The sequence below is a fragment of the Pogona vitticeps genome, chromosome ZW-PAR (assembly GCF_051106095.1).
Source record: "Pogona vitticeps strain Pit_001003342236 chromosome ZW-PAR, PviZW2.1, whole genome shotgun sequence".
Classification (NCBI taxonomy): Eukaryota; Metazoa; Chordata; class Lepidosauria; order Squamata; family Agamidae; genus Pogona; species Pogona vitticeps.
In genome coordinates, this window is record NC_135800.1 from 7958832 (window position 1) to 7980893 (window position 22062).

At 44.7% G+C, this 22062-nt stretch overlaps 1 protein-coding gene across 2 annotated transcripts in view; it reads right to left on the reverse strand.

Annotated features, from left to right (window-relative positions):
• EEIG1 (estrogen-induced osteoclastogenesis regulator 1) overlaps positions 1–22062 on the reverse strand; it is a 48130-nt gene that overhangs the window by 11016 nt on the left and 15052 nt on the right. For both annotated transcript variants that reach the window (XM_020793293.3, XM_020793292.3), the window contains exons 3-7: positions 8436–8556; positions 7099–7128; positions 3256–3372; positions 3090–3136; positions 909–1078 (exon numbers count right to left, since the gene is read on the reverse strand). In XM_020793293.3, coding sequence (XP_020648952.1) covers positions 909–1078; positions 3090–3136; positions 3256–3372; positions 7099–7128; positions 8436–8556 — 485 coding nt within the window. The remainder of the gene's footprint in view (positions 1–908; positions 1079–3089; positions 3137–3255; positions 3373–7098; positions 7129–8435; positions 8557–22062) is intronic.

A 22062-nucleotide genomic window follows, 5' to 3' on the forward strand; every position in this document is an offset into this window, starting at 1 on the left:
ACCTCCACTATGAGGTGTCTTTTTTTTTTCCTGTTGGGAGGCTCCCTGGAGTTTCGGCTTCTTTTAGGCATTGCATCATCAAATGTCAATATTATGCTCACAGCCTTTCCAAGCCTCTCCTTCACGAGACATGACTGAAGAAAGGCTACCCGAGGTATGCACACTGCATACCATGAACAGCAGGTGGTGCAAAGAAAGACAAGAGAATCCAAAGAGAACGGGAGAAGAAGAGAGGAACTGAGGACAGAAGTCGTCTCTGAATGGAAATTCGTAATTCTTGATGTATCCAACGGAGTACGTGGAAGTTACATTTGCTGGACTTTGGGGGCAGCCAGGGAGAAGGGTCGTCCAGGACAACTCAAAAAGAGTGGCGAAAGAGCAAGCCAAAGATGACCCAGCTCGGAGAAGGCTTTGCTGAGAAAGGGGGTGGGGGGGGGAGAGACTGAAACATCTTCAGGAATGAAGAGGGAGGGAAGCAGCCTCCTTAGCAGAGAGAGGGACCCCCAGCTCCCCTTAAGAGGGTCAGGCAGTGAGTGATGGGCTCGACTGCCTGACCTATGTGAACGGGGCCTCGTGCTGCTGCTGGGAACTGGGGATGGCCTCTCTGTTAGGCTTCTAGGAAGGTCTGTGCCTGGCTCCCAGCTGGCTTACCCTTTTCAGGAAAGCCCAATGGTAGACCAGCTACAGCTTATTTAGAAGGTGCCGGGTTCAACTCTAGGTGTCACCAGGAAGGGCTAAGAAAACCTGGAAAGAGGCTCGATGGGCCCGGAGTGTGATTCCAACGGAGGTAGCTGCTGCTGTTTCCAAAAGGGTGAGGAGAGGCACTCCGTGGGAAGGAACCACAGTGCCGAAGCAGAAGGACGAGGCCCTGAGGACCACCCCCTCCAGAGACGGACGACTGCCCCCACCTGAGCCGAGAATGGTGGGCCTGGGCTTGTTCTGACGGACCGAGCCGAGAGCGGTCGACGTGCTGGTGGCGGCGGCAGTGGTGGTGCTGGTAGTCCCCTTGCCTTTACAGGTCAGCTGGAGGGTCGAATCCTGCCCTGGGATGGTAATCGATTTGGCAGTGGAGGGAGGACTGCCAAGGAAACACAAGACATACAGAGACCGTTTTCAAAACTGCACCGCTGGGGAATGTTCAGAGGCTTATTAATTACTGGGTGCTCCAGCCTCTCTCTCTCTCTCTCTCTCATTCTATAAGCAATGAAGGACCATCAGTTGTGGGACTTTATTTAGGGTGAGTCAGGTTGGGATAGATTAAGCTCATCCAGTGAATTTCATGGGGACCGAAGCCTTGATCTCCCAAAGCCTCTGTCTGATCCTCTCACTGCTACACCTCACTAATTCTAGGTTAGATCGCTTAGCAGGGAAGAGGTCCCTCCTGTGGAAAGTTTGGGTCTTTTGCAGGACCCTTAAAAACTCCACAGCATCCGAGTAAATGAAAACAGCACTACAAGGAGTTTGCACTGACGAGCTGCAGATTCTTTGAAGGGATAAAGAAATCTCAGGAATGGCGAAAATAAGGCCTAAGTTCAAACTTGGGGCTGCCCAACATTTCCCCCTCCAAAACAGTCTGAACTTTGACTGCCTTGATATATACAGTGGTGCCTCACACAACGATGTTAATTGGTTGTTAATTGGTTCCAAAAAAATCAACATTGTGTGAAACATCGTTCTGTGAAACACCATTTCCCATAGGAATGAACTGAAAACCGGTTAATCCGTTCCAATTGGAACAGATTGCCGTCTTTAAGTGAAAAAACCCATAGGAAACATCGTTGAGTGAAACAATGTTTCCTCCATTGGAATGTATTGAAGCCGACTCAATACATTTCAATGGCTTTGCGAAGTCCTTTCTCGCTCCTGTAAAAGTGCCTTACAGTGTTTGGAACAGGTTTTAAATGCTTGCAATCGTTAGCCCACCTCCTGAACCCTATGCAAACTTAATTTGGTGTTGTTCTGAGTCGTCCTTAATTTTTGGTGATTTTTTGTTTTCCCTATTTAAATGCATTGAACTGTCCATTCAATTGATTTAAATGGGGAAAATAAAAAAATCACCAAAAATTAATGAAGGCTCAGAACAAAACCAAATTAGGTTTGCACATGTTTCACAAGGTGCACTATGGAATCCAAGCATTTAAAACAGGTTTCAAACATTTTAAGACACTTTTAAATGAGCAAAAAGGGACATTGTTAAGTGAAATTCCCCCATAGAGAACATCGTTAAATGATGGGGGAAATTCCTCAAAAAAACCCATCGCTGTGTGAATTCATCGTTGTATGAAGCAATCGTTGTGCGAGGCACCACTGTATTGGCAGCTGGTTTCCTTCCTTCCCTTAGCCCAATAAAGGAGGAAATAGGCTGTGATGAATCACGTGACAAGCATTTAAAAGGTTATTACATGGTGTCTGTCTTCGGACAGAAATTGCTAGTCACAGAGGGAGGGCTTTTGCTGGTAACTGTAGAGACAGCGACCGCTCACTCCGTAGTAGCAAGGACATGTTTGTGGACTTTCTACGTGCAGTGGTTCCCAACCTTGGGTCCTCAGTCGTGTTTGGACTAAAACTCCCAGAAGCCTTCACCACAAGCTGCGCTGGCCAGGATTTCTCGAAGCTGCGGTCCAAGAACATCTGAGGACTCAAGGTTGGGAGCCACCGTTCTAGCAGCTCACCTGCATTCAAGGGAGATGGGGCGGCAGCTAGCCAGTTAGCAAACACATACTGGCGCACTCCTCAGCAAGATGCGACACAGTCAGTGCACAAATACACAGACACACAAACAGAGTATTAAGGGAGATCCGCTCTTCTACGCTACCGCCTTGACAGCCTCCGACGAGGGAGCTCTTTCCTATCCCGAATCCTGCCCCCAACATCCTTGATGGCTCCAGAGCTGTGAGCGGCTTTTCCACCAGCAAACCACTGGCAACTGCAGTGAGGCAGCTAGCTCTAGCCACCAATTATGCGGCAACCCAGCATTAACATCACCACACCTTCTGCTCAGGGGTCAAGAGAAGCAGGCCAGGAGGGGTGTGGTTGCCTTGGAGCATCTTCTGTTTTTAGCTCAAGAACTGAAGGGAAACAGGACTCACGTCTTGAAGCAGGGGTCTCCGGACAGCAAGGACATGTCGATGGTGACCTGAAGAAGGTTGAAAGACAGAAAGGTAGAGCCTGCAATTACAGCTGGCACTCCTAAGGGGAGGTCCTTCGAAGACCCAATTTCAGGCCCAGCTTCGCAGAACTCCCTTGCCAACTTACCTTCAGAATAGAGTTATCCTGACGGGTGTTCTTGGTGTCGTACCCCTCCAGCAAACAGCACCGGACGGTGAACCCGGAGCCGGCAAACTCCGCCAGATTCAGGTCGGCAAAACCCAACTGTAAGGGAAACAGATGTTTGCGGTAGAAAATAAAGCACAGTATTTTCCACAGGACTTTTTAAAAAGGCGAAGCACAGCAGGCCAGGATGAACTTGGCAATATCTACCCTTGCAGAATGGGACATGGGTCAGAGACCTAATCCCTCATCAATGCAGGAAATGCTTGCCTATTGGGTGTGAAGGAAACAAGAGCTTTGGCTTTGGGAAGGACAGTGTTAACCCGCCCGGAGCCATTGCATAACCAAGGACACAGAGGACATTAGGTCAACGACGTGGAAAAACACACTCCTGTGCGTGCACACACCAACATAATAAGGCCGCCTTTGTGCTGTGGCATCCCAGAATGCACTGCAGCATGCGGGCCAAGAGATGAAAGGATATTGTTGTCGATGAAATCAGAGCTACGGTTCCTAAGAAACAAGACCGAGAGCGACTGTGGAGAGAGTCGGTTTCAAACTTATTATTTTTAGGATTCTGGGAAACAAACTAGAAGCTTCATTTAAAGGCTCAGAATCTTTTTACACTCGGTTCAGGTTTCTGCCTGAAGGGTAAGAGACGAGCCTGAGGCTAAAGCTTTCTTCCCCTGATGGCCAGCCATGCGAAAGAGCAAAGGAAACTTCAGGGTTTCCTTGAGGAATAAAACTCTGCTTCTTTCCCTAAATGTTAAAAGAGAAGAGAAAACGGATGTAGAAGTGTGAGGGGAGATGATGATGCTGGAGGAATCAAAGGGGCAAAAGGCGGTTGCCATTTCTATGACCTCCTTCTTACTTGACGCTTGAAGGAACACAAGGCAAGCCACGCTGTGCAACGGCAGAGGCGGGCAACTGGTGGCCTGCTCCGAGCTTGTGGAAATTCTATCAGCTTCAGCCAGCACAGCCACCGGTGAAGGATCATGGGAACTGTAGTTCAGTTACATATGGGGAAAACCATGGGCTGCCCACGGTTGCTGCAGAGCAAAGCTTTGGGTTGTTTTTTTTTGTCCCACTGTGGGATAAAGCTGACTTCAAAGTCCATGGGCTTGCCGCCATGCTGGGAGCCTAAATAAGAGTTTGGCAAGAGTCCCTTAATGGGCTGCTGGCCCCCTGAACGTCACCACCCCAAGTGCCTCAGTGTGGAAGAAATCACAGCACGTTCATTTCTGCTGTACGGCGGCCAACTGAAAGGACCTCACTTGCTTTATCTTGAAAATCCATACAGCAACATATCATCTTGAAGCACAAGAGGGAGACCCAAACACGATGCTTCAGAAACAGTTTTTTTTCCCCCCCTAAATGGATGGGCTGTACTGGATGGGACTGGGGTGGAGAAGCAGAGAAAAGAGGCGACTTCTTTACACGCACCCATCCGGAGGCCACACTTGAATGGAGAATTTCCCTAGCTCTTTTAATCTCGCAGCCCGCCCCCTGATTGCTTTTGGTATTCCAAGTCACCTACTTTTATAATGAGCGGCATTCCCCGGCTGGCAAACACCCTCCACCTTCCTCACATGAGTTAACAGCGGAGAACCCTGAAGGGACAAGCAGGAGTCCCTTAGATCTTGGAATTCAGAGAGACGGTGACCTACTTCTCCCACGTTTTTTTCTCCCTGCCTGTTTCAGGCGTTGCTTATCCACCCGTGGCTGCTTTGCTGCCTGAAATGCAAGCAGGCCAGGCCCTCCAAGACTCATCTTTGTTAAGAGGCAGAGGTTAACTCCCTAAATGCTCCTGCGAAGAGAAGAACGCTGAAGGGGTCTTGGATGTGCGAGGCATCATGTCCACCCAGAGATGCTGCTGGCTTCCAGTTCAAGCTGCCAGTAACATAAAACTTGCTGAGATGTGTGATTTTTCAAGGAAGCACATTCCTGAGAGAGAGGAGATAGCCAAGAGCAGTCCGGGGCTCCAAGAGGAAGGTCAGCCCTTTCAACCAAAGGATGTTCAGCTATAACCTTTCAGTATGGCTTCCTTCATTTCCTCCTCTGACAGCCGGCACCTCCATCCGGCTCAGAGAACAGCCTTTCCGCTCTGCTGGTTCATCCAGCGGGCTGGCTTCCATCTATGCGCTCTTTCCCCAAAAGGAATGTGCAAAGAAGCAATACTGTGAGCCAGCCGAAAACAAACCACAAGAAAGGAAAGTTCCTCATGGAAACGAAGCCAAACAACAGGTTCTCTGCAATCCCTGTATATCACAGGGGTATGGAATTTCTGGTTTTCCATAGAGATGTTCTTGGTCCTTAGTTCCCAGACTCACCCCAAGCCAGCAGAGCCCCTAGGGTGTGATTGTGGGAGCAGGAACCCCAAACTGACAGAGGGACAAAGCCTCTGGTGCAGGGGGCCCGTGAAGGCTTCCTTGTTTGCATCTTCTGTGAGAAGACGGAAAACTCAGAAGTGGAGAGGGGCCAGAAGACTGATCTTACTGCCCTCTTTGCTCCCACCTTCTAAAATCCCACAAAGAGCCCTGCTGGATGAGATGTACGGCATTTCCCCACCTAACTCCCAGAACAAAAAGGGGAAAGACTTCCCGCTTAGCTTTCTCTCAGTCTTCCGCGTGATAGGCTTTTGTGGGCCTGAGGTGGGGTGTCGGACGGAGCTCCCTCCTGCCACCCCTCCACCTTGCCCGCATGAGATGGTGCCTCTGATCAAGTCAGAGAGCAGAGGCATGTCCCTCTGTGCTGCCCATTCTGGCAGGCTTGTCGTGGTTTCAGGCAGGATCCATCCCAGCTCTCCCTGGTGGTCTCCCATCCTGAGTACGAACCTGGCCCGACTTAGCTTCTAAAATCAGTCGAGGTCCGTCTATTCAGGGTGGTTCTAAAGCTGGCTACCTTCTGCCAAAGTGGAGCGCCCGCTCACCTTCCGGTATTGTACCCCTCTCTTTTCCAGTTCTCCCACCCGCCCCACAAAAAAAAAAAACCCTCTTGACTTGAAACTGCTCTGATGGAGGCAGTCAGAGGCTTCAATTACCCACAGAAACAAAGTCAGTGGGGGTACAGATCCCCCCCCCCCACGTGTGCGTTAGTTCAAGACAACAGCACCGGTGAGCCTCTACAGAGAACTTTCTAAGGATGACTGAATCCGAAGGGTGGATCATCCAGCCAAGCAACCTAAACCTGGTGTGGCCAGACGTCTGTGGTTTGTTTGTTTTTAACAGCCAAGTCTGCAGAATAATGAGAAGGCACCACATGCCATTTAAAGGAGCCATCTTTTTATTTTTTTGTTCTATGGGCTTAAGTACTCTACCTACTAATGACAGAACAGAAAAGAGGGCAGCAGGAAAAGGTAGGGGAAGAGGGTTCCTGCTTGGAAGCCGCCAGGTCCAAGGACAGGAGAAGAGGCTGGTCTCAAAGAAAGTCATTTAGGCAGGGGAGGGGTAGCTTTCCTGAAACAGCCTTCCACAGATGAGGTTCTCCAGACCAACCGCCTACCCTGCCAATGGCAGGAGGCAAGCTGGCTTCACGAAAGGGTTCCACCACCTAATCCTGCAACAGTAAGGTCGCCGGATGTACTGCTTTTGTTCCTTTCTTCCCCCTCCCTGGTTGAAACACTAGCCAAAGGCTCCAGCAAGTTCCAAGCCGGTCTAAGGGGGAACAATCTAGCCTTGCCTCACAAAACTGTTTCCGGGATTGCTACAAAACGACCTGACAAATGCTCGGAAGGCTCGAAGGTTTATTACTGAACAATGACGACGAGAGCAAAGAACATCTTTGAAAAAACAAAACAAAAACAAAAATGACTTCTCACTTTTTTCTTACCTTGGAATAAGTTTTTCCACCCTTCAGTTCCTATAATGAGAAGAAGAGGGGGGAAAAAAACAAGAAAAAGTCATGTTATGTTTTTTACGGCAGGGCTGAGGTTAAAGCTGCGCTCCTTCTGGTGGGAACGTAATTATTGGCTTCCTCCAGTGGCCGCCCACTGCCATCACTCAAAACACGGAAGATACTTTTCAGTGCAAGGGAGGTAACAGGCAGGACTAAACCAGCCGTCCATGACTTGCTGCTTCACTAGATGTTTAGATAAGATCCTTCACTTCTTGGGAAAAAATGAAAAGGCTGTTCCCCCAGGGCTATACAAACAATCCATCACATACCAACCATTACAGACTGGGATTCAAATTAGGTGTTTCCAGCCCATTTTGCCAAACCTGCCCTGTTTTGCAACTTCCAAGACAGCAGCCGTGTTAAGCCCCTGGCGATGAAAAGGCATCTTAAAAGTTTCATCTGGAGGAAGCTTTTGGGAACAATAGCGCTCTTTGTCAGATTTCATCTGATCAAATCAGACTACATGGGACAAACTGGGTTTACAGCCTCAAGAAAAAACGATGCCAAGTAAAACTTGCCCATCAATTAAGATTCCACAATGCCACTTCATATTTTTGCTCTTTCTTTAGATGCAGGGACTGAGAAGGCATGGTCCATCCGTCTTGTAACAACTGTAATCCTCATTGTCCTTTAACCTTTTGGCTCTACTGCCTGACATGACAGGGAGTCCAACAACATCTGGAACAGCTGTACCTGCCCCGTATCCCTCCTACATTCTCTGGTTGGCACAGAAATCTGGGTAGGAATGACTTTTGCCCAAGAATTTTGCCACCAAGAATGGCAGTCTGCACCCCTCCTCACAAAGAAGCAGCAAGAGGGTTACAAACTGATAAGTGGAGTGGGGTTTAAGTAGGATCAGAGGATGGGCTCGATCTAAGGAATAAAACTTCAGAATGGAAAAGCTCGGGTATAATGCCGTGGTTCCCAACCTTGGGTCACCCAGGTGATATTGGACGGCAACGTTTAGAAACCCCAGTCAGTACAGCTAGTGGTCAAGGCTTCTGGGAGTTGCAGTTCAAGAACACCTGGATTGAGAATCACTGCTACCTGGTAACACAAAAGGAACATTTTCGCATATGGCTGGCTTTAACTCTGTTTGACATGCTGTACCTGGATGTATGGTTGCGGGGGGGAGAGGAACCCCCAAAGTATAACCATACTCGTCTGTTAAAAGTCATGGTCCTGGAAACAGCCATGGAATCCTATGGGTGTAATTGTATTTCTAGAGCAGAGACAACAGTGTGGAACTAAAAAATGAACAGAACACCCACCTTGCGGACAGACACACGGCAGATGCAGGGGTCCAGGAGCCCTGTGGCAGGATTGGCACTCATTTTACAGACAAAGGTGAATTTCTTCTTCCAGCGGACACAGTTCTCTTGAACTTCTTCCCTACGAACGAAAGGAGGAAGAGATAGGTGAGGGTCAACAGATTCTACCTCCAGGCTCCCTTGTTTTCAGATTTTGCTTACAGGAATCGGGAGAAAGTAGCCTCTGAACCTAAAGGATCACGCGGAAGGATCTTGATTTCAAGACTGCTGGCATCTGTCACTCCTGCTACTTTCCTGTGCCGTAATTTTTTTGTGGTCTTGTCATTTTAATGAATGTGAGATATCTCACAGCCATGCATATGGATCAGCAAGAAGGGGTAAACATGCTTCCAAATAAAGAACTGGAGTACAAGTTAGGAAGCTGGGTTTGTACCCTAGTTGACACCTGCCAAAAGGTGAAAGTTAAAATTGGTGCACTGATGACTGTGAAGTGTCTTTCTCTTTCTCTATCTCTCTGTCCAAGTGCCTCCTGTAAGCTTACCAGGAAGGCATGCTTCATTCTTCCCATCATCAAACTGGAGACACAGGCAAAGACAGCAAGTACTGTAAATGATACTGGTCACAGGACACTGTGCAAAGCAGAGCACATTTTACATTGCCACTCCATGCATGTCTACTGAAATGACATTTGTAGCTGAAGAAGTTAATCACAGCCCACAAAAAAAACATGTGCCAAATAAAAATCATCAGGCTTTAAAGGCCCACAAGACGGCTTGTTGGTTTTTGGCCACTGCTGGCTAATATAGCCACCTTCCTGGAAAATTCTTGTTAAAAATGGATTGCTTGGGCAGGGATAGACAATCTGATGACAATCTGATAGACACAAGGCACACTCTTGTGCCCAAAGAGATTTCTACACGCTTTATGGGCAAATAAATGAGAGCAGAAACCTCTAGGTTGCTGCAAAGAGAGTAGTGAGAAAGTTCAAGATTCATGTATTCTCTGCACCACAATGTTGTGGAAATGGATTTGGAGGTAGGAAGAAAAGGAGGAATACTGTATATCTGATGGGGCAATTTCTTTTTTCAGGATGAACAGACACCCACAAATATGTTTCTGTGGCTCTGTGTAAGAGAGAGAGAGAGAGAAGGTACTTTTATGAACCAAGAAGGCTTGACCGATCTATTTATAGGTTAGAACACAGACAATTAAGCTCGAGAGTAATTTGGAGGGAGTGGGAAACAGACAATGATGAAATGATCTAGAATGGAAGTTCTGTACCCCCCAGCGAGCAATTTTAAAAGCCTAAAAGGAGGCAAGAGTGGGAAAACGGCACCAGGGAGCCACTAGATAAGATTGTGTTTCAATAATTAAATGCAGCTATCCCCCCTGCAGGCATAAGGCAAGCATGCAGAATTGGTGTTGCTAGGATGAAAGTACTTTTATTAACCTCAGCTTGAGGAGTCTGCTTCCTGCATTTGAATATTCAGCTGGATTTTTTTTAAATCAAATCACACACATACACCAATTTTCTGGTATGGAAAAAAGTACAGAAAATCTACACACTCCCCAAAGGAATGTCCAAGTACCACCATAGGATAATCTCTTTACTTCTTAAAACACTTGGGAGAAAAGGTAGCGAGAACAAAGGAAGGGCCCTGCTGGATTTGACTGAAGTCCTAGTTAGTATTCCTTTTTCCTTGGCGGCCAACTAGACGCCACCACAGGGAGTCCATCAACAGGATGTGAGAGGAAGCTTTCAAGCTTTCTGAACTCACAGGTCAGGCTGAACCGCTTTCGTTGGTTCTGAAGAAAGGATGTGACGCTAACTGGCGCTTTTAGATTATTTTTATTAGGCTGACACAGCTTCTTAGAATTTCTGTGCTGTTGGCCCAAGGCTGCAGGCTCGTGTCACAAACCGAGATACAAACCAAACATTCTCAAGTTTGCCTCTCTGGGCGGAAAGCGTCCTCGCTGGCTTCTTAAAAAGTCCCCGAGAGAAAGGGAAAGCACAGCCCAGAGCACGTTCTTTCAGGATGCAGGTGAAAAATGTAAAGCGGGGTGGGGTGGGAAGAGTGTGGATAAGTGAGGAAGCCTGTGACATGCTTAAAAGGCAGTTGATGTTCATGACAACCACTCCCTGCATCCACATAAATATACTGGTGGCATTTTCTTGTCACCCCGACTCTGATACAGCATTAAATGCCTCCTGCCCAAGGGAGACCACAGGTTAAAGGTCAGGAAATTTTTGTGTCCTGCAGTTCTTGCACTAAACTGCATTTTGTACCTTCTGAAACTTCCTGGAGGAACACGGGGATAAGAATGCAAACAAATAAAATGTATGTTACAGGATTGTTTGAGCAGTGCCACAGCGCTGGGTGGTTTAGTGGTCACATCACTAAGAGACTTTGAGATAGAGAAGATTCAGTGTGTGTGAGGGTGTGTGTGTTTTACTGCTCTTATTTTTGGTGAAGGAGTAGAAATCACATTGCTCTTTTGAAGAATTCCAGAAATAAGAATGAGAGAATACCACAAAGTTAAATATATATGTGTGTGTGTCCGTGTGCATGTGGCATATACTTTTCCTTCATCGCTCCTGTCTTTAAAAGGAAGAAAATGATAGGGGATGTGTTTTCAAAATTGACCTGAAGAGCCTGAAGAACGGTGCATAAGTGCCAAATTCAGAATTAGAGAGGGCATATGTGCAGAGGAGGAGGAGGCAGCCAGGTGATTGGGAACTGGGAGGAGACCAAACACACAAACCTTTTATAGCCAAGACAACCCACAGAGTGAGAAGCCAGGAATAAAAAGCCATTGAGTTTTCAAATGTCACTCTGCAATTGAAAAAACAAAAACGTGAAAGGACAGAGACGGCTACAAGTGCCAGCTCATCACTGGGCTTGTGAGAGGAATGTCAGGTGTCTGTGCATTCATCTTTTAAGAAAGCAGGCCTACATTTTAGTGCGATATATAATCTCTGCCAAAACATTTGCATTTGGGTCCATCCAGTTAACTCCAGAGAAGAATAAGATAAGTCTATAATGAGACTGAGGACAGTCTCATGGGAGTAATCACCAATCCTGTGTAAGCTCACAAAAGTCAGGGAGCTATAGAAAAGAATCACAATATTGATGGACTCCATTGGTTTTTGTTTTTTTTTTATATTTCATAGGAAAGGAATTACGGGTCACAAAGACACCAAAGGAATGTAAGACTGAAGTGGGAGATACAAAGCTTGTAAGCATGTCATGGGCCCTGCATTTTACTGAGGTCCCTTATTTTGGATGGTGTTAAGAAAAATGCCAACTTTACAGTCATACAAAATGGAAAGGCAGATAGATGACTTTCGAGGAACAAACCGAAAGATGGTTTGCCAACTCTTCAGGATGTGAATCAGATAAGAAAGAGAAAGGCCAATTAAAAACGAAAAAATCCAGGTTTCTTGTGAAAAGTACATTATAAATGTTAATAGGAGAGAGGCAAAAATACCACTAGTTAAAATGGATTCATCCCTCTTAGCTTACTCACATGCCCTGGAAAATAAAGGCTATTTCCTCCTTAATTTACAAGCAGATCAAATTTCCAGGACAACTCATTTTGGCCAAGAGTTTCTTACAGTTCCAGCACAGAAAAACAGAAGCAGATGAGGCCAAATTGCTAATGTCATGCACGTATATTTTCCCCAGTGTACACAAAAGCCAGATTTAGTTCTTCCCGTTAACAGAAACAAAAGGAGTGGTACTGAGCAAATTTCCAACATTTCTCCTCTCCCCACAAAATTCCTATTTATTTATTTCATTTATATTCTTCCTTTCTCCCATTTCAGGGACCCACAGCGGCCAGATGTTGGGCAAACAAAGCACGGAGGGAAGGCAGAAAAAAAAAAAAAGGGAAAGCTGTTCCTTGCCACAGCAATAAATAAATAAAAATTCAGCCTGCCGTTTGAAAAGTGGAACAGACGATGTACAGCACAGATTGAAGTGGATTAGAAAGCAAGGAAAAAAAGGGTTTCTGGTTGTATGGAAGGCAGTAGAAAACAGAACAAAATGCCTGGGGGAAGGCAGCAGTAGTGGCTACTCTCTTTTAATATGAAAGCCAGCAGTTAACTCAATGCCTTATAGCTTTGTTTACTTTTCATCCCTGGGGAGTGGGGTGGGGGGGGTGTCACTGAGCTTTTTGTGAGATCTGCCTGATTGAAACAAACACTGCTAAGAGATAAATCTGGGTCAAGCCCTCCAAGCAGGGCTAATCCTTTTGTGCAATTGCTTTGCAACAGATGGCTCTCGCTCAGGCATGCTGGTTCACCATTTCTGGCTGGGGATGCCCTGCTTGGCAGAGCCAGAGTCAGGCTACCTGCCCCTAATCCAGGTCAAGAAGAGGCAAAAAGGAGCAGCTGCTTTTCACCTTTACACAGCTCTCCTTCCTTACCCCAAAAGTGGTGGCTCAGAAGGCTAAATCCAGAAGATTTTTAATTGAAGCAGTTATCAACGGTGGGTCCTGATGGCAATGTTTAGAATACTGTATCTTGAATTGCATTTTAATTGTTTTATCTTTGTATTTTTATTACTGTATATTTAAATTGTTGTAAGCCGCCTAGAGACCTTTGGGTAATGTGGGCGACATAAATAAAATAAATAAATAATAAATTCAGAAGGTACTGAGGTAAAAGTGTTGAGCTAGGACCTAGGAAACTTGGGTTCACATCTTGGACTGTCCATATTCTCTTGGCCTACCTCAAAAGAATGTTGTGGGGAGCAAGGAGAGCTGTGAAGCCTGCCTTAAAATCCGTGGAGGGAAAGCAGGATGTAAGCATAACAGATACTGTACACTTGTTAGCTAGGCTCAGAAGCCCCGAGGTCCTGCGTTCAACACCTTGTACAAGATTTTTCTGTTGCTTGTCCATAATGAAGTCAAACACTTGAGGCTGAACCTCACTATTCTCTTATACCATCTCAGCATTGTGAGCTGCCTTTTGCTTGAGCTGTGACCAAGCAGGGACAGCCCTTAAATAAAACATGGATCATAAAGGCTATAAGCACAAGATGGTTGTAATTACAACTCTAATGCAATGTTAAGTCTCTTCAGTAAAATGTTTTAAAAGCTGTACATTGATACCTGATGAAGACCACTGAAGGAAAGAAGTCAATTACTAAGATACAGCTGAGGTCCCCTTTTCTGGCTTGGAGATTACTGCTTTTTCCTTCTACACATTCATGATTGGAAGCTCGTTTCCAGATTATTAATTTCACTTGACTTGGTCTGTGTTATGCTTCATTTTATTTAGCTATCCCGTGCTCGTCTAAAAAAATAAATAAAGCAAATATAGCATTACGATATAGCTGTAATCACAATAATCCTGTGGTTCTAGAATGCATGTTTTAATTCTTTCTTGGGCCACCTGTGTTGATAATGGTGGTCTGAAGAACACCCTGTGTATCTATCTACCAGGCAATGCACAGATGATGGGTGCCTTTCTAGTTACGGCACCAGGTTGGCATTCAACAGAAATTCAGACAGCCATCTGTCTGATCTGCTTTGATTTGTATTCCTGCCTTGAGCACGGGGTTGGACCTGATGGTCTTATAGGCCCCTTCCAACTTCATGATTCTATAACAAGTTGCATTTTTATATTTTTTTTAATTACTGTCAGTCAATCTGGAGGAATTTTTAAACCTGGAGATGCTTGCTTTTGGGCAGGGACTTCAAGGAGACGAGACAACTTTCCATTTCTTTCTGAAGCTGTGTCTTTTCTTTACATGGATTTCCCCCCGTTCAGTTAAGCAGCACATGAGCGGAGAAAGCTTGGGAAGCTACAAGGAAACAGGATATTTATGGAGGTAGGAAAAGTGGAATGTTTCCTAACCAGAAAAGGCAAGGCTTTTCACATCAAAGGGCAGGGGAGTCATTGCCCACAGATCCAGCTTTTGGGTCCATGTTAAGAAATGCACGATAGGGAAGGTAGATAAGAAAGAGGTTGCAAAGACAGGTTAGGGGTGGATCATAGCAACGGTTTGTTTGTCAGGTTTCCTGCTTGTTGCCGTGTGTGCTGTCAATGGCTCGGTTACAGACACTCAAAGGGCAAGTTCCACCGGATGTCACATGGACGTTGTGGAGGAACCACCAAACCCTTCACCTGCTTAGAAACAGGGAGCAGCAGAGGGACGATCACATCAGCTTCACGACAAGACAGCCAGCAGAGATGAAGGGCACCCCGTCACCACCCCTCGTATGACACCAGGTATTCAAAGATACTTCGGCTAAACTATCACAAAAACAGGCACCTCAGCTATGGGTGGCAGCCAGGTAGTCTGGCAGCCTGCTTTGCAAACAGGGCCCGGGGTCCACAGACATCTTGCGACCTTTGCAAACCCATGTCTTGATCTCCAAAATTCAGAGGAATAAATGCATTTCTATTCTTCCTATGACGAAGAGCTGAACAAGCAAGAATGAAGAGATGCTCTCAGAAAATTTAGGTTTGTTGGAAAATCAAAGCATTTTTTGTTAAATGAAGTTTGACTGTTTTCTTTTCTTTTGCTGAACCAAGAGGGAAGGCCCCTGATGCTGTACTGGAGAAATATTTGATCAGAGTCTCAAAGAATTTCAAATTGTAGGACCGGATACTTGACATTAAAACTGGCTTTTAATTTCCCAGCATTTCTCACCTTCTGCCTTTTAATGGATTCCTCTTACACTGCAGGAAGCAGCTCCATACACCATCTTATCTGTAGTCAGTCTTATCCTAGATATTAGCGTGGGGTTGGCTGGCATTAACAAAAAATGTGTGCAAGCTTGTTCACCATGACACCTGACTTCTTTCCCCCATTACATTCAGGATCCCTTCAATACATTTTCAGATCTAGGCTTCTAAATGCTATAACCATACCAAGCAGAAGCTTAAAAAGCCAATGAATGACAACACCCCAGAACACAATAGCTAGGCTTCGGATCAAAAGTGTTTTGTCATGGCCACGAGACGTGCCCAATGATACAACCAGTCACCCTAAAACAACGTCATCCATTCGTGACTGCGCTCACGTCACCCAAGACAAAAAAAGCCAAACTCAGCAGATGACCATTGAGTTGTTTCATTCTCCATATGTTCTTTCTTTCCAAGAACACTGCTGTAATTCTCCAAAACATTTTTTTAAAAGAAGAGGGGAGGGGAGCCATCTTTCTAATGGAAAAGGAATGACTCAGAAACAAATGATGTAAACTTTGTTATCAAGTCAAATTTGAATTAGGTTGTTTATACGTATAACCAACACTCAGATGTTCCAGCAAGAATTTGTTGAAGCTCACTCAGAGGGCTTATTGAATCTGCCTACCCGAGAAGTTACACTCATACTGTGTGTTACACCCACACGATTACAGAGATGGCTTTAAGCCGTGTTTCTGACATGGCAATTCTACAGCCTTGATCAATGTAGGCTCACTATGTTCTGGCACAACTCAGGGGCAATACAAAATGCTTAATGTGGAATAAAGTTTGCAAAAAATCTTCATTCAGACTGAAGTTTGGTGGGAGAGTATCAGTACACACTATAGCAAGATGTGTGTAGTACGAGGGGGGTGATAAGAATGGTTGCTTTGAAGATACGAATCTGATTACAAAGGAAGTGAGGTCAGTTATACTTTAGACATGAAATCTATTAAGATCCTAGAACACCGGTACTTCAGAAGGCATAAAGTACACACAGCTATGAGCCCATCTGAATTTGATCATCTGCCAGCTGCAAGCAGACAATGTCTGCTAGAGAAACACTAGAAAAGACAACAGGCAACAAGATATGGGGAAACTAAGGAAGGGACCACATGTGAACTGCAGTAAATCATCATCTGGTAGTTTCCTAGATTCCTTAAAGATGTGTTTTGAACGGGACTGGCTTAAGGCATTTAAAACCAATCATCATTTGCCCCATGTTAGATTTTTCATCCTTGCAGCTATGGGTATTGTTCTTCTAATTCGATGTACCAATGAGCCACTGTACCAAGAGAGATAAAAGTGACCTAAAACAATGCAAGATTTTTTAAAAAAGAAAATGAGACAATTTTGCAGGGGGCTCAGGCAAACCAATATAGGAGTTAAAAGAGTAAGAGTGATGATCAACCGTTACATGGGAGAACTGAAGCACAGTGTAACCAGGGTGGACAGGCAGTTCAGCCGAAAGTATCATTGCCACATCTACAGAAAGAACATGGATTGCTTTTGGTCAGAAGCCAGGGAACTTTGCCAAAGAGAAATATCACAAGGGTCACCAAATGACTTCATGATGCTGTTCTAAAGCGGAGGAGCCTTGAGCCAGAGAAGAACTGTTGTCAAAACTTTCTGCCTTTGCCCCTAACAATCCATCATGAATTCCTGATGTGTCTAGGAATGTTTTCATGAGCTTGCTATCTAAGCACACATTCTTCAAGGGGAGTGGGGAGAATGTGCAAAAAAAGGATTCTTTAAGGCCACCCTCAATTACTAACAATCTTCATGAAGGAGTCAAATCCCTGCCATCTTCCAAAACTATTATTAAAGACTTAATTTGCACTGACTTCAGGTGACTGAGGTTAAGTCAGTAAAATAGGTAGTGCTTTATTGCTTGGCATGGTGTTTTGTTTAATTTTAATAAGCAGCTGTCCTATGATCTCTTCCCCCCCCCCAAATGATTAGTTTTGGGCATTTAAAAAAGTAACACATGTGTTTTGAAAGCTGACAAACCCAAGATAAGTCAGCCAGGAAGAAGAACTGATTAAGCAGATAATAAGTACTGTTCTCTTTCAGTCACAGTTGACACATTATGATCAATACAGAGAAACTAAGCACAAAACCCAGATCACATCCTCTAATTCTGGATTGAGAATAGTTACATTTCTGATTACGAGTGTGCTACAAGGGGATTGTAAATTGGAATCCTACTCTATGAGACAATTATGTGGATACACCCTGTATTTTTTATGCCCCGGTCCCAATTTGCTATGGGTCTTACGCGTCTCAACCGCGTAGTTAAGAGGTTAATACTAAAACCAATATGGACAGAGGCATCAAGGCACCTCATTTGTCAAATTGGATAATGGGATGAAATGGAGACCGCAAGGGAGAACACGTTTTCAGATCACTAGGTGAAAGCTTTGGAGTCACATGCTGGTCGTACTAAGTTAGATCCGTTCTGGAAACTGGGATTTAGCTTTTTGTATTAACAAGTGTCCAGAGTCATGAACGCTACAGTCCAGAGCTTAAGTTACAAAGGCTGCTGTCCATGCATGAACAAGGGCAGGTGAAGCCAAGGGTGGAAAAGGCTGTTACGCTGCATTGATTTCACAAAGGATTGGTCATGACAGCATCCCAGATGCTTTCCAGTTCTGTAGATCGTGGAAGGAGGCAGGAAGACTTCCTGCCGACTTCGAACGAAGAAATCCACCTGTTTAAAGACAGCCCAGTTTAGATGTTGGGGAAACTCTGCAGTTTCCACCACGCTGTTAAAGCCGCAGAAATTTGCTGTCACAAGATTTAGTGCACAGCTTGGAAGGCTTGAAATAGCATACATTCATACAGGTTAGATGCATCAATAACTAGTAGTCAGGATGGCTCTCTGTCACCTCCAGGATCAGCAGAACGTCTCTGTGTATAATTTGCTAGGAAATGTGAGGTGGGCAGGCTGGCCTAAGGCCATTTACTGACAACTGCGTGAACCTGTAAGGCTCTTCCTAGACTTGTATGTTTTTATCATATTTTCCAGAGCCTTGAGAACTCTTTAAAGAGATCAAAGCACCTACATGACCTCTCTTTCCAGCCTGTTTTTTTTTAATTTTTTGGTGCTGATTTGGTGGTTCCGTGCTTTGAGTATTCATAGCCCTAATAGCCGAAGGCCCAGGATGAAGTCCCTGACACATTTCACATGGCATCTGCCTTACAGGTTCCCCACTTCTGTACATACTACAACTGAACATGTTGTTCTGCTTTGTCCACCCACATGTATTTTTTTTTGGGGGGGGGAATTGTTTCCAGAACTAGGATTTGAATGAACAGACTGGCTGGGATCTCCATTTTTCCTGGGTCTCTTTCAGACAGGGTAAAGTTTTAACCATTTTCACTTTTCAGAGAGACTAGAATGAAGTGTGATAGATTCTTCTGTGCAGTGAAAACTCAAAGAGATCCCGCTCTGGGGAGGTTCTACTAATACCCTTCTTTTAATTTACTGTCTTCTCCAAGTCATCTTCTGGACCTGTAAATCAGCTGCCTGCCGACAACCTCGCCTAGATGAGGTTCGGTTCATACCTGGGTTGAACCTCCCCTTGCTCTTATTGTTCACGTCACGCTGGCTAAGCGAAATGGATGACAGGATGTACTAGCACACAATGCATTATATAAGAGAAGTTATTTTAAAAATTAGCCTGGTTAAATAAAAGGCTCACACCCCAGCAAGCTTAGGCATGTCCCAGTTCGTCTCACTGCCAGATATTATTTGTGGCCAGAATCAATTACCAAAGTACAAGCACCCACTATGATGCACTCTTATGAGGTGGCGCAGAACTTAGTTCATCGGCCAGACAGAGGCAGGGGATAAAGGTCTTAAAACAACCGGTATTTCTGCATTTCTAATGTTGCCAGCGCTGGCTCGATAGCTCAGCAAGTTAAGTATCTGACTGTGAAGTCAAAGACTAGAAGTTTGATTCCCCGTATACATCTTTGGAAGAGTCAGCCTGTGTGGCCTTCAGCAAGCTGCACAGATCCTGAGAACCCCCCAGAATAAGTGAATGGTAAACCACTACAAAGTACTGCCTACTTGGAAAAATCCTGAAAAGGGCCACCATAAGTCAGAACTGACTCGACAGAACACAGTTAATGTTGCCCACAGTTCTTTAGTGATAACAAGAGACAGAAGCATGACCTGATCACAGGAGGGGGAACTTGGCTTCTGCACTTTTAATTGGAATTACGTTCTGACCTACCTAGATGACTTCTCTTCAAGGGCATCAACTGATTCTGGCAGCACGTCTTGTTTTGATTATTCTTTTCTATTACTATGGAAGGACAACAGAAGGCTAGCAGTATGAAGCTCAGGGCCCACAGTTCTTTGCATCTGTAACCTGAACCTTCCACCCTGATGTTCAGGGAAAATTTCACCACAACATACACCCACTCTCCTTTTCAAAACACAAACAGGGAAACGGACAGAGGTGTTGAGACATAAGGGAAAAAGCATCTCCCGGATTTTAAGCATTAGATGGGAGGTGGGGAGTTCACCTTTCTCTGGAACATCCTTTTAATCTTGCGATTTTGAAAGAACTGATGTCTTGAACACCTCCCTATGGGCATATGCTAACACACAAGGAAACTGCTATGATAAAAAACAGTCCTCAGTTCCACAGGCAGGGTTATGCTTGGAGTTTCGAAAATTTCACCATTTATCCAGAATTATCAACATCATGGCCACTGTGATCTCAGTTCAGTATACTCCATCAATTAAAGAGTACTGTTCAGCCACTGTTGCTGCTGAACACATTACAGAACCACAGCTAGCATTACAGGCACAATATCAATGATGAAATTTACTGGTACTTGTTAAAACTCACGTGTTTCCTTAAAAGGGTCTTTTGATTCTGTCGCTACAGTTGGTGCTCTTTTTATGTCTGCAGAGAAAACACTGTAAACAGGGTGATTTTATTTCCCCGATGGACATATTGATAGACATGGAATTGTCTGTTTGTTCCTGAAATATGATTCTGACAGCAAAACTGGGGATGTGTGTGCATGCACGCATTTCCTCCACTCCCTGTTTTACCCCACCTGAAATCTCATCTGTCCCCCCCGCCTGAAAATTTGCCTGGAAAGTTCCTCAGAAACAACACCAGAAATGGTTGACTCCACCAAGTTCATCATACTGACTCTTGGTCCAGAAAGGCTATTTCTACAGATACCCTCATTAAAATCCAAGACATTGTAATTGGGTATGTAATGAGCAATTTAATAAAGTCAGATTCCAATTATGACAAGCCCAAGTTCACATGCATTCTTATCACTGATAAGACACAGTTCGATACAATAAAGAGAAGACATGACGGAATCTAGAAATATTAATAAAACAGGAATTATTCACAACGCTGGAACTTTTTCACCTAGATAAAGCGATTGGCAGAAAGTGAAGCACTTCTTCACACAATGCCTAATTTACTTAGGAAGTGATCAGTGACACAGTTTCAAGGGGACCATGTTAACTACATTAATCATGTGTTTAAATCTCTCCCCCTGAGATCAATTGGGCTTTAAAAGTACTTAACATGAGTGGGTCATGGCCTTCATTTTTAATTGTGTGAGACAGGATGGCCACTAGCAGAGACAACTTTTAAAAAGAAATCTGATTTTATCAGTGGCCCCTGGTCATGGTGGGTCAAACTATCAAAGCCTGGACCCTTTGCTACCAGGCATATATCCTTTTTTTTTCAGTTCATCATAGAAAGAGGTTAAGGAGGACTCTATGCAAGGTCTCAAGGAATCTAACTGGCCTTGTTTGGAAACAAAAACCCAGATCTAATCCAACAAGGTTTTGTGTGTGTTTGTGTCTGTGGGCGAACCTAATAGATGTGCTTTAACCTGATAGAGAAGAAAGGCTGAGGAAACCATATTATTCATACATCAAATTCCAAAATCCACACTGGGGCAATCCATTTAACAGGCCACCAAAAATGGCAGAAAAATGTTGTGCAAAAGCAGAAGGCGGAGTGGGGGGGAGGAAAAGGAGTAGGGGAAACTTGATGTTAACATTCCCCAAACCACCGAGCTACTATCAGCAAAAGCAGCCCATCTCACTAAACACATTTCAATTTGTATTTTCCAAGGGTTTGACGAACTGAAGTAACCTTTTGAAAATATGACTGTACATCACATTTTTTTTTACAACGTCATGAATTTAATGCAGGAGGTAGGGCTCATGAGAAGCCAGTGGAAACAGGGAACAGCCATGACAGGAAAAAAAATCTATTCCCTGATTCTATCTTATCATACTCAGTCTCTCGCTCACAGAAATTAGACTATTCATTTTCTGACCATAAATACAACTATTTCTAGTGAGTGGGAAGAGTCTCTCAAAATCCAAGCTATACATGAGACTCAAGGCTCTAGTAAACGGTGACACATTGAGATCAGGTCACAGTGGTGAGACAGTGGTAAGTGCCATGGCTGTGACACATTCATGAGTGAAGAGCCAATCTTTCGAAGCCAAGTTCAAGAATAAAGGCTCTATTGGGTGGCAGCAAGACACTTCCGCCCCTAAGATGAAAGCCTTAACACTTCGGAACTAGCAGTACCAAAGGTGCCTCATTGTAAGAGTCTACCAGACTCTGTAATACAATCTCCTCTGTATACAGTGGGTAACGTGTTTTACTGAAGGATTTTTTTTTTTGGCAAGCCAGCTTTTAACGTGAATAAATCCATGAATAAAATTTCCAGACACCACAGAATCAGTGGAGACTGTGTGTGTGTGTGTTGACAGTAACCAGCTAATACTGAATGCAAAGGACAAAGACACATGGAATAGGCAGAAACCTCGCAATCCTGTTATCGCAAAGGTGGGAAACCAATTGCCCTTCAACTGCGGATGGACTGACTCTTCAATAGTTGGGGTACGATGCAGGTTGTGTA